This window comes from Symphalangus syndactylus, chromosome 7 (genome assembly GCF_028878055.3).
Source record: "Symphalangus syndactylus isolate Jambi chromosome 7, NHGRI_mSymSyn1-v2.1_pri, whole genome shotgun sequence".
Classification (NCBI taxonomy): domain Eukaryota; kingdom Metazoa; phylum Chordata; class Mammalia; order Primates; family Hylobatidae; genus Symphalangus; species Symphalangus syndactylus.
Window position 1 is genome coordinate 99,325,888 of NC_072429.2, and position 13,500 is coordinate 99,339,387.

The following is a 13,500-nucleotide window of genomic DNA, read 5'->3' on the forward strand; positions in this document are numbered from 1 at the left end:
CAAAGCTGAGGTAGAACACTGGGCCAGCGGCGGCGGGGGGGGGATACTAAATTGTGGCACTATGTGCCTTTCCTTTTTCTTTTTTTGCAGTTCATTAATAAAAATCTCAAAGTGTCTGAGCCTTTGAAGAATTATTTTCTGTTACATATAAATGAATCCTCTAAATTTTGGTTGTATTTCGTTCAAAAATCAGTGTTGCAGTTGTGAACATTGGCAAAGTCAAAAGAATTTTTAAAAAGACAACACAACAAAACAGAGGCCATTTCTTCTGTTAAAATACGTATTGTCTGTCAGACACATTCGCTGCTTGGGGGCAGGAGGTATGTGAGTTGGTAACACCTTTATGGAAACTTTAAAAACAAATGTTTAGAAATATATCCTAAGGAATAATAGAACACATACTCAAAGAAAGAGGATGTTGGCTGCAATGTTCAGGGACTTCAGCCAGGAACTGTACCAGGTGCTGTGAATACACAGAGTATGTATAAATTAGACACAGCCCTGGGCCTCATGGCTCTTGCTGCCAAAGTGATTTATAGCAGCAAGAGCTGGAAACAACCTGACTTCCAATAATAGAAAAGTGGTTAGACAAATGATAATATAACCATAAAATGGAATACTCTGTAGTCACTAAAAATAATGTGGAAGATCTATATTAATTAACTTAGCAGAGGACTCACAATATACCATCTGTGTTTTTTTTAGAATCTTTAAACAATAAGCTTTTGCTAATTCTGTACTCAGAACAATCAATGAAGATATTCTCATTTTTTAAAAAAGAGCCCCACTTTTAGTGCTTGGTAGGTTTATAAGTTACAGAAACAGTTCAATTCTAATATGTTTCTTTAATTCCCTTTCAAGGGATTTCTCTTGGAGCAATATTTGATTCACCTTTGTTTGATTGTCTTCTTTCTGGAAAGCTTCTAATTTCTGCCTCTGCGCCTGTGTGGGTTTGGCCCATCCTTTTTCAATGTCCTGTATTGCCTTAAAATAACATAAGTTGTAAAATTAGCAGTCTTAGCAGAAATTAATCAATCTGACAAAAACATACTCTTGTATGAAGGGATATAAAAACAAACCCAAGTGGATATATATTTAGGGATTTAGCATGTTATAAGCCTTATTTTTTAAATTAGTAAGAAGCGATTGTTCAACAGCTTGGGGACAATTGGCAACACTTGGCAAAAAAGAAAATAAAATTAGCTCTTTCCCCACACCACTCAATCAAATAAATTCCAGATAAAGATTTAAATGTAAAAGACCATAAAAGAATCAGGAAAAAAATGAAGGTAAATATTTTTATCTGACATTGAGGTAGGGAATATCTTTTTTAAGATATAGAAACAAAATGTCATAATGAAGAAATAGTCATATATAATTATGTGAAAACATAAAACTTCTGTACATGAAAACCACCAAGAACAAAACTAAGAATCAAATGGAAAAACAAGGAAAATGATTGCATCATATATATCAAACAGTTAATATTTATATAAAGCAATAGGAAAAATGTAAGCATCACCAAAAGGAAAATGGACAACAGCTATGTATTGGCAATTGACAAAATGGAGTTCCAAATAATAAGTATATTTGAATCATAAACATAGATATTGGAAAAAATATATTGATAAGGCCATTACTGCTATTGTTTATAACAATGAAACATTTTCAACTTGATAGTGGCAAACACATGTATAGTGCTTACTATGTGTCAGGCAATGTTCTAATTGATTCAGAACAAAAGGCAATCCTTACAGCCACCCTGTGATGTAGGTACTGTTATGAAATGCCCCAAAATAGGTACCTGAGTTTGGGTATAACTAAATAATGGGCTATGCTATCATTAAAAATTATACAGAATATTTAACAACATGGGAAATGTGTGTAATGTACATGAAAAATATCAAATTGCCAAGTAAGAGTCTAGTAGTAGACCCTAATTTTTATAAAACAACAACAAAAAAATATAAAACAACAAAAAACCCTCATATGGATACTTACGAGTCAAGGAAATGGATGTGAAAATACGTGAAATGTATATGAAATAAATACACCCAAAGAGTTAATTAATAGTTTATATATCTGGTTGATTTAAGATGTGGGGTGTCATCTACTTTCATTTTTGAACTCTTCCATATATACAAACTTTTTATAACATAAAAACTAATTTTACATTAAAAAAATTAAAGCTGAATATATTGTTGGGTCCTGTCTGGTCAGCCTAGGGTAACCACCATCAGCAAGTGTTCCCAAACTCCCAATTCCTAATAGGGTTCTTGGTTGCCTCCTAATCCACTGCAGGCTTCAGCAGAACGACACTGGGCTCAAAGGCAGAAATCACCTGGAAGGCAACGGCCCCCTGTGAAAGCGCGTCAGGATTGTGGTGAAGCAACATGAAATGTGGAAGTAACAAAGCCTGTTGTCTCAGCCTACCCTCCCTGGGCTAGGCACCTTTTCCTGTGCTCTTTCTCTCTCCTCTCGGCACCCAGCTCCCTTCCCCTTTAGCCAGTCTGGCCCCGAGGAGGCCGTGGAATCAGCTGTCCACCTCCTCAGCTGCACACACTCGGCCTGTGCTGCTCTGACTTGTCATGACGGGGCAGAATTGGCCATTGTCCCTCAGTTAGGCTGTCAACCCCTAAGGGAAGACCCCACGCCCATCGTCTCAGTGTGCCTTGCCCAGTGTCCTACATACGGCAATGCCCAGCAATTCTTTGCCAATTATCAAGCACTTATTTTCACCTTAGTCTGAATATAAGCCTATCTGTTACATCCCTCAGTGATATTGGCAGGCTATGCTTTATCTCCCAGAGAAGAATGAAAAGCTGAATACGCCTTAAATATTGCTGTTTAGGCTGGGGGAAAAGGACATGGGATTTAGAGAGGAGAAGAAAAATAACTAATATTTGTCGAAAACTTGTTTTAGATCGATTTTGTCATTGACTTTTTCCCAACTACAGTGGTCCCCCTTATCCTCAGGGGATACTATCCAAGACTCCCAGGAGGGATGCCTGGTACTATCATGGATAATACCAAACTCTATATATACTACGTATTTTCCTGCATATACATACCTGTGATAAAGTTTAATTTATAAATTAGGCACAGTAAGAGATGAACAACAATAGCTATTAAGAAAATAGAACAAGTATAACAATATGCCAGCATCACCACTCTTGCACTTTAGGGCCATTAAGTAAAACTGGGGCCTTGGACACAAGTTTTGGGATACCAGGACAGTGATAACTGAGATCACTACTAAGTGACTGATGGGTGGATGATGCAGACAGCATGAATAAACTGGACAAAGAGATGATTCATGTTCTGGGCCAGCAAGACATTTCATCATACTACTTAGAATGGCGTGCAATTCAAAACTTATGAATTGTTTATTTCTGAAATTTTTTCACTTAATATTTTCAGACCATGCTTGATCACAGGTAACTGAAACCACAGATAGCAAGACCAAGGATGAGAGGGGCCTACTCTATTCTGTGCGGAGGAACAATACCATTTTACGGATGAGTAAACTGAGGTTCAGAGAGGTTATGATGTTCAAGATGACCCAGTGAGTAAGTGGCAGGAGTTAGAACAAACCCAGGTCTGGACACTACACCAAGCCCTCCTTCCCTTGCCCAAGCCACTGACTTCTTACCACGTAGGCAGCTACCCACCCCAAGGCTTTCTCCGTGTCGCCAATTCTTCATCAAACCAAACCTACAGACCATACAAGAAAGCATGGGTGTGAAGAACTAAACGCTGCCTTCTTTCCTGAATTGTACTTGATGGTAGAGCCCAGTAAGTGCTGTTAGTACAGGGGAACAATATCAAAAAGAAGGGGTGACTGTGTAAAGATAAACAGGAGTCACGGCAGTAAGTACTAACCCAAGACATGTCATTCACCATCAGAGTAACTGGATCCTCAGACACAGAGATGCAGATGTCTTACAGCAAAGGTAACGTAACTGTTTTGTTTCATTACCTTTTTTTTTTTTTTTTTTGAGACGGAGTTTTGCTCCTGTTGCCCAGGCTGGAGTGCAATGGTGCAATCTCGGCTCACTGCAACCTCTGCCTCCCGGGTTCAAGTGATTCTCCTGTTTCAGCCTCCCAAGTAGCTGGGATTACAGGCGTGCATCACCATACCCAGCTAATTTTTTGTCTTTTTAGTAGAGATGGGGTTTCACCATGTTGATCAGGCTGGTCTCAAACTCCTGACCTCAGATACCTCGGATGATTGGCCTGCCTTGGCCTCCCAAAGTTCTGGGATTACAGGCATGAACCACCACACCTGGCCTTTTTTTATTTTGAGACAGTCTTACTCTGTTGCCCAGGCTGGAGTGCAGTGGTGTGATCTCAGCTCACTGCAAACTCCGCCTCCTGGGCTCACGCCATACTCTCACCCCAGCCTCCAGAGTAGCTGGGAGTACAGGCATGTGTCACCACACCTGGCTAATTTTTGTATTTTTCGTAGAGAGGGGGTTTCACCACATTGGCCAGGCTGGTCTCAAACTCCTAATCTCAGGTGATCCGCCCACCTCTGCTTCCCAAAGTGCTGGGATTACAGGCGTGAGCCACTGCGCCCAGCCTTGTATCATTACCTTTGAAAAGAGTTGACCCTGATTATGGGTTCACAAGTCATCACTCAAATGCGATATTATACAGTGCCTTACTCTGAGTAGGTCCAGACAATGAGAGTCCAGTCTAGACAAGTCTACTCAGTTATATGGTTCCCTGAACACTGGCTGAGAGGGGCATATGCAGAACTGAACTTAAAAAATCAAGCATCCTAAAGGTGCTGCAGATAGAAAAAAAGAAAAAATAATAAAATAAAAAAAATTAAAAATCAAGCAAAATCACATAAGCCATGGTCTTCCTGAGCTTCAATCACACATGCTCTAGTGTTCTCTGCAGAGGGCACAGTAGTGAGAAATGGAGGTCACATGCCTCTCAAAGGCAGGCACTGGTCTCTCGGCTCTGGCTAAAGCATGGTGGAGAAGGGCCAGGGACGTGTGTGCCTGGACAAGGTCACTAGGCCACAGGGGAGTCAGGAAGCCAAAGGTCAGCCCCCCTCCACTCACCAAGCCATGGGCCCCAACGCAGGGCTAGCCCCACCTGGAGGATGGGGTGCCTTTTTCTAATTTGCATCACTGTCCAGGCCAGCAAGGCCCTGCTGAAATGCAGGCCCAGAATTGACTGAGCCTTCAAAATTTATACTTACTTATAGTTTTAAATGCAATCTCTCATTTTTAAACTCAGGTTAAAAGAGGAGGAGAAGAAAGGAAACAGGCTGTGGGAATTCAGTTGACTCACTGGATATCACTGGGCACATCTGCTTTAGAAAATCAAAGCTGTGCCCCTTAATAGTTAATTATGATGGCTCCATTATTTATCAGAACTCAAGAGCTTTTCATGTTAACTTTTTTAAAGGATGACTGCTTCTTAGTCTTTTTTTTTTTTTTTTTTGACAGAGTCTTGTGCTGTCGCCCAAGCATGAGTACCGTGACATACTCTTGGATCACTGCAACCTCTGCCTCCTGGGTTCAAGTGATTCTCCTGCCTCAGCCTCCCAAGTAGCTGGGACTACAGGCATACGCCGCCATGCCCAGCTAATTTTTGTATTTTTAGTAGAGACGGAGTTTCACCATGTTGACCAGGCTGGTCTTGAACTCCTGACCTCAGGTGATCCACCTGCCTTGGCCTCTCAAAGTGCTGGGATTACAAGTGTGAGCCACCATGCCTGGCCACTTCTTAGTCTTTCACATATCCCAGGCACCCAGGACACAGGAGGAATGAGACAGTCTCTACCCTTGGCCATTCAGAGTCTGGTTGGGAGAAGTGGGAGGAAGGCAGGCATTTTCTTCTGGGGAGAGCCAAGGCAGGCCTCCCAAAAGAGGCAGTGATTGTGGTTCTAACTTTCCTGCTGACCTTGGACCCACCTTTGACTTCTTAGCTCCTCTACCCAGATTCAGGGAACAATGATGATGATAATGATGATGATAAAGATGATGATAAAGATTATTATGACATCAACTACAATTTTTTGGAGACTTTGCCAGGCAATGAGCTAAGGTTTGAATGACAGTCTATTAAAGCTTGGAGAAAACTTAGAGATGATGTTAGTTCCGCCTCATCTCAACAGGGAGATGTCGTGGTTCAGAAGGATGCAGTGGCTGGACCAGGGTCACCCAGAGAGAGGACCAGTGGCAGAGCAAGGGACAGAATTCATTTCTGAAACTGCAATTCAGTGTGCCTCCCATGAAGCCACCTGTTTTTTTAGCTTTGAGCAGAGGAAGTATCATCATCCATTTCCCTCTGCTTATAACTCTTTAATGAAGACAGATTTAAAAAGTCACATTATGATGCTTGAAGCTCTGACCTCTCATCACAATGAGAAGCAAAAGACATGCCATAAAGATGATATTTCCCACAGGAACGATATTAGAATTATGTGATGCAATCTCAACCAAGGACGTGGTATCAAACCAGACACAGCTAATAATGTATCATAATAGCAAGGATACAGTAGCAAGCATGGGCCTCAATAAACATTTAAAGTGGAAAACTTCTTCTCTAACTCATATCAAGTACACTGAACATGATTTTTTCTTTTGAGACAGGTTCTTGGTATGTTGTCCAGGCTGGAGTGTAATGGCATGATCACATCTTAAGTGACCTCCGCCTTCTGGGCTCAAGCCATCCTCCTACCTCAGCCTCCTGAGTAGCTGGGACCACAGGCACACACCATCACGCCTGGCTGACTTTCATATTTTTGGTAGAGATGGGATTTTACCATAGTGCCCAGGCTGGTCTTGAACTCCTGGGCTCAAGTAATCCACCTGCCTCAGCCTCTCAAAGTGCTGGGATTACAGGTGTGTGCCCCTGTTCCCAGGCTGAACATAATTATACATGGATTAATGTATAATATGGAATGAACTCAAAGCTATATTCTAGCCATAAAAATACAATAGTGAACATTAAACATTTAATAAGTGATATTTTGATTTGCCCTCTTAGAATTTAGAAGAGCTTTAGGGTCTTGATCTATAAAAGTCACTTAAGGAGGCATGGGCTAAGTTTCTTTCCCTCTTCTACACCCTCTGGTAAGCCAGGGTGTCAAAATCCACCCATTGACCTTTTTCTATACCCAAAGTACTACAGTAGGTTTTATTAATATTCCACTTGAAAAGCTCATTAAAAGTAATAACTTATCCACCATCTCTCTCTCTCTCCTGAGTTTATGAAAGCTACCAAGTGTAGCAGCTTAGAATCACGCTAAATAAAAGGCACTGTAAATAAGTGTTGTTAAATTTCTTTATCTACAACCTCTACTAATCCAAACCCACTACTCAATCTTTTGTCAGCAAAGCTAATGTTTCTCTTCCTCAAAGTGTGGATGGTACCAACTGCCTTACAGAGTTGTTATGAAGCTCTAATGACATAATGCACTTAATTAATACGATGCCAGGCTCACCACAGGGCTTAATGCTGACATCGTGCCAGGAACAGTTCCAGTTTCTGGGGATGCAGCAGTGAACGAATAAATACCCACTTTTATGGAGAAATCATTCCAGTAGGGAGACAGTAAACAAATATACACAACACACACACATACTTACATTGGCAGATGGTAGAAATGCTATGGAGGAAAAAGAACAAGGACATTGGGATTTGGGGTTTAGCCTGAGTGAGATGGAAAGTCTGGGAAGGGTTGGAGCAGGGCAGGGCTGTGACCCACCACCCTGCCTGCTTCCTGAGAATAGACTGTGAGATGTTCTCAGGGAACTCACTGAAAGAAGTTTCTGAGCTTCCTTCCCAAAATTGTGGAACCAAGCCTGGAAAAGATCAGGTCTCCGAAGATGGCGGCGTGGTGAGTGGGAACACCTGGGGCAGCTAGTGACCAGGGTGTGTATGTTGGGGGCAGCACCGGCTGACCATTCCACGACTTGGCAGAAGCTTCATCACACGAGGCAGGAGAAAGGAACTGAGGCCAAGCTCGAAATTTACTTTACTAGAGGCTGGGGGTAGGAGTACGTAGGGCCAACTACGTAATTTTCAGGGTCTACCTAGTGCAAAATGAAAATGCTGTTCAAAAATTAAAAATTTTGGGTAATGGGCACAAAAAAATAGAATGAAGAAGACCTAGTATTTGCTAGCACAACAGGATGACTATAGTAAAAAAAAATTAATTGTACATTTGAAAATAACTAAAAGAGTATAATTGGAGTGTTTGTAACGTAAAGGATAAATGCTCGAGGAAATAGATACCTTATTTACCCTGATGGGATTATTACACACTGCATGCCTGCATGAAAATATCTCATGTAACCCATCAATATTATATATATACCTACTATGTACCAATGAAAATTTCATTTTTTTAAATAAAAAATAAAAATAAAATGAAGAATTTCAAGATGGTAACAGCGATCATTACAGAAGCATGGGTTCTCTGAGCCCGGCGCCCAACGCAAATGCGCAGGCCACACGCCCACCCAGCTGGAGCCAATGGCAGGCAGGTTGCTTGTTGGCTCAGGGGCAAGAAGGCTATGCTAGAGTGAGATTTAAGGATCATGTGTGACTTTAAGTTATCAGGGATATCCTTTCTAGGCTCATGATGACAGTGTGTCAGCTGAAAATTCAGAGAGGGATTGTTAAAATGGAGATAGAATTCCTTTTCTCTCTCTAAACTCCTCTACTTTTTACACTTAATTGTTATCGTGGTAAAATATATAAAACATAACTTGTCATTTTAACTGTTCACAAAATTCAGAGTCATTATATACATTCACAATGTTGGATAATCATCACCACTATTTAGAGCTAAAACTTTTTTATCATATCCCCCAACAAAAACTGGTACCCATCAAACAATAACAACTTCTCCTTCACTCCCCGCAGCCCCCGGGAACCTCTGTTCTACTTTCTGTCTCTATGAATTTGCCTATTTTAGGTATGGAGGTAGAATTATTAACTATCACAAAATTTTTTTAGTGACTCCAAGCCAACATGGCCTATGATCTGTGGTGCTGTCAGAGCCCTTGGTGACCCTCACCTGCATGTAGAGCAAATCTACGGCCGCCCTGCAGTCCATCAGCATGGAGTCGAAGGATGGATCCATATACCTGCAAAATTCAGGAGCGTGAAATTCATTCCTGTGACATGGCCCATGGGCATACCTGGCAAGTGCTTTGGAAAGTGGTGGCCCTCTACCCTATGAACCAGGGCCCCTTTTTCTAACGAAGCCGCATCTCCACTTGCCCAGCTTTCACTCTGCCCCTCCACCTCTTTTGTTTCCTAATTTATTTACACTGTAAGCTCTTGCCTGAGGGCTCTGACAGTAAAGAGGCACAAAAATAAAGCTTTAGGGGAATGGTCTGCATCCCTGTTCACACTCAGCCTCACTCTTGGCCACCAAGCCCTGGGTTCCCTTTCTCCACTGCACAATACCTGGCATAGTCATCTGTCTCATACGGACCCACCCCCATATTCACCACCCTGCAGCAGGGCCACCCTCATCTGTTGCCCGAGCTACCCTGGGAGCCTCCTTCCCAGGCTTTCTGTCTCAGCCACATGCCCTTAATCTCATGCTCCACATTCTAACCAGAGTGGTCTTTCCTGTGAAACTTTTCAGACTCTCATGGTTCCTGGAGTTGGGTATTTATTCTACTCACTTTCAAGGCCCTTCCCGGGACCACCCCCGCTTTCATTTCCAGTTCCATCTCTCACCAACCCCACCACCAGCGCTATATTCCAACCATGTTTTCTCTCCTCTCCCCCTGCCTGGAAGACCAAGGTCCTCGCCAGTCTCCTCCCCTGATTGATTGGCCTTTCTTTGCAAGCCTCATGCAATGCCCCCTCCTCTGGTCCCTACTTCCCAAGGCTGTATTAGCCGCCCGTCCACTGTGCTTCCTCTGCACCCTGAGTTTATTCCAATTGCCGCTCTGATTAAGTTTTCTTGACATCATCTGTGAAGAACCCCAAGGCCAGGGGCCTATCCAGAGTTGCCCCTCTGCATCTTGATAGAGTAATTTGCAAATAGAAGGGGCTCCGTGTCTGCCTGTCAGATCCAGAATCACGAGGAACTGAAATTAATGACTGTAGAAGCACAGTAGCATGTTAAGAAGGGACTGAAACTGTCAGGAAAGGGTACCGAAGGCTGATCTCTACCAACCAGAAGGCAGAGGTAAGCAGAGTTCCTATGCTCAGAAGAATAGGGTGAATAGATCAATGGGGTTGGCTTAGACCAGGAAAGGGATAAATATGGTGCTTGAAGGTCAATTTCATTCTGGGGTGGGGAGAAGTAACTGAAGCATCCCTACTTACATTCCAGGTAACTATGCAACCACACACCCCAGAGGCCCCTGTGTGCAGAGAATAGACCCATCCCAGACTGGGGCTCCCACAGGCCAGCACAAGCACCCTCTGGCCTGGAGGAAGCCATATCATCATCATTGGAGAGATACACCCAGGCACCTCTCCTTAAGGACAGAAAAGTCCTTAAGATGCCACTTAGGCCTCACTGAGGCTTCACCTGCTGGGAATCACTCAGCTTTTGGAGCTAGCCTTCCGGCTTCCACCCGGCAAGACTTCCCTCTGGAAAGAGGGCAAGGCACCTGCAGGAGCCTATGCCAGAGTCTCCCCTCCAGAGACCTGATCCTCAGCTCCAACAACAGAAGTGGAACCTCCTTTCTTCCCAGTTCCATCAACAGAGGCAATCTGCCCGGATCTGAGATGCTGCCTTATAATTTGGGGTAGATGTTTTTTCTTGCACATATCATCTAGAGTTTACCTATTTAAAAAAGACATAGGCAATGCCTAATTTCTAATTCAAGCTTCAAGGTAAGAAACAGAATCGTCATCTCTCCTTTGATATCAGGTTTTCAGAAGAGCACATGAGTGAAAATCTAAGCCCCAAAGATTTTTTTTTCTTCCTATAATCACCATCATCATCAATATAACAGTCACAAACATGACCAAAACTTACTGAGCATATGGGACTATTTTACAATAATCCAATAAACTATTTTTATTATTCCCATTTTACAGATAAAGAAACTGAGGCTTAGAGAGCTTGAACAACTTGGCTAGGTTTATGCAGCTAAGACCTGAGCAAGCCGCAACTTAGATTCACATACTGTAATTCCAGGAAAAACTGTGCTCAGCCACTCACTACAGTAAGCAGCTTCCAGAACAGCTGTTCTCTAAATTGTTGGATGGAACCGAGTCCTTCTCCCCTTCTCAGGGTTTCACACCTCAAGATCTGGACCATTCCTCTGGATACTTCTGAACAGCAGTATATGAACTGCCTTGCTGTGCCCCATATCCTTCCACAATTCAAAGCCACAAACTGGAGCTCTAGAGCAAGGCATCACAAGGTCAAGGGAATGCTTAGATTTCAAAATACTTTTCCTTAAAACCTCCGTACTCAGATAACAGAATAAATGGGCTGGGAGAGAGTGAGCCCAAGGAGCAATCCCCTGCAGCCGCGGTAATAAACGCTGGGAGCTGCAGGTTATAGGACTGGGGGTGCATAAGGTCCTGCTGCTCGGCGCTATTTTCTATAATATTTTGTTCTCCACAGGCCCCTGTGTTACTGGAGGAAATGACAGTATTTTCTGCAGAGGGATACTTGTGTCCTATCTATCTAGGAATATGGATGGCCCTGTACACATCCTTTAGGCATGTGTAAGCCTAGTACTTAGAGTTCAAATTCACTGCAAACTGGATGAATCCACCCTTCACCTTCAGAGAATACCACACCTCAACGAATAAATCAGATCTGGTTGTAATCATCAACAAAGTCCCTCCATTAATACAGTCAGTGATGCATTGCAAAGCAAACCCAAGGCCAGCCATTTCCCACCATTACCTGCTTTAATCCATGTCCCCTGGCCCTGACCCTGGTTTTCAAGTCTTACTTTCTTCTTCGCCTATCAGTAGAGATGCAGAAAGATGGCTACCCTCCTCATTTTCATACCCCACCCGGCCCTGAGTATTTACCTGAGACTACTGAAAGTCATCCTCAACATCCTATTCTTTAGGACAAATATTCAGAAGCTAGTTTATTTCACCCTTTCTCATTTTCATTGCTTCTCTTTTCTTTTTGAGACAAGGTCTTGCACTGTTACCCGGGTTGCAGTGCAGTGGTGTAATCTTGGCTCACTGCAGCCTCAGTCTTCTGGGCTTAAGTGAGTCTCCTGCCTCAGCCCCCTGAATAGCTGGACCACAGATGCACAACACCACATCTGGCTAATTTTTTTGATTTTTAGCGGAGATGAGGTCTTGCTATGTTGCCCAGGCTGATCTTGAACTCCTGGGCTCCAGCAATCCTCTTGCCTTGGTCTCCCAAAGTACTGGGATTATAGGCATAAGCCACAGCACCTGGCCTTTATTGCTTTTCTTACAACCTTCTCTAAGTTCTTGATCTCCAGCTGTCAGGCTGTGAGCAGGATGTGACGGGACTCTGATAAGTCCTGATGGGCAATGGTGAAATGTCCTCAAACGCCTCTGTCACTTTCAGAACCTACTTACCACTTTCGGAGTCCAACCTTACAGTTTTCCACCTCAGAACTTCCAAGACTAACATAAGGGAGTTCAAAGTCGGCCAGTTTTTTCACAACTAGAGAAAGGGGAAAGCCGGTCTTACTGGTTGAAACAGCACAGACAGCTTATACATAGCAGCTTTCAAATGAGAAAATAAAACCTTATTATTGGAAATAATAAAATCACAGTAAGAATATCTTCTGTATTTACATGTAATTTTAACTTTCTGAAGTTCATTCAAAAAATAAATATCATTTGATCCTCAAAAATGTCAGCCCCTTGAGTGGGGGATGTTTTACACTGTGATATAGATGAAAAAATAGATCCGGAGACATCCAGTGCCTTTGCAGCACACCACAGGGCCTAGCAGACAACCCTCTACACAAGCCCCTTAACTTCCAACTCAAAACCACCTCCCCTGGCTTCTTGAGGACATTTATAAACTACTTTAATATAACTGATAGCATTTCACACAAAAAACCCTTGTAGTATCTAGAAACATACTGTAGAGAAAACAAAAAATACGAGAATCAGACTGTCTAAGAAGATAGTGTAAGAACACTATCTCATTACACTTGAAAAAAAGAATCTAATAACTCATTAATATCATCCACAAATATTCCTTAACAAGGAGAAATGATGCTGTGGTGGGGCGTCCTGACCCCTGGAGTCTAGCACTCCATTCACAGGAAACGGTGCAGGCGGGTGGTCAGTGGTCAGGCCCAGGCCAGTGGTAAAGGGGAGAGGGGTCAGGATTAGGGCTGGGGGTACAAAAGTGCAATTACTGGGCCACCCAAGGTATGAGTGGTTTGCCCCCACTCTCCCCTAACAAGGACGCAACCTCTCATTCCCCAAACCCTTAACCCAGTGACTGAGAACAGTGGTAGGGATCACAGCCCAGTGGGTGGCCAGCCCCTCAGCTGTGACTCCTGCATTGAGCCCCCGCTCACACCTGTCCAC

At 43.0% G+C, this 13,500-nt stretch overlaps 1 protein-coding gene across 2 annotated transcripts in view; it reads right to left on the reverse strand.

Moving 5' to 3' along the window:
• The window catches only part of SNX31 (sorting nexin 31), a 76,631-nt gene that overhangs the window by 26,929 nt on the left and 36,202 nt on the right, over nucleotides 1–13,500 (reverse strand). For both annotated transcript variants that reach the window (XM_055286921.1, XM_055286920.1), the window contains 3 exons: nucleotides 12,529–12,616; nucleotides 9,050–9,119; nucleotides 892–984 (listed from right to left, as the gene is read on the reverse strand). In XM_055286921.1, coding sequence (XP_055142896.1) covers nucleotides 892–984; nucleotides 9,050–9,119; nucleotides 12,529–12,616 — 251 coding nt within the window. The remainder of the gene's footprint in view (nucleotides 1–891; nucleotides 985–9,049; nucleotides 9,120–12,528; nucleotides 12,617–13,500) is intronic.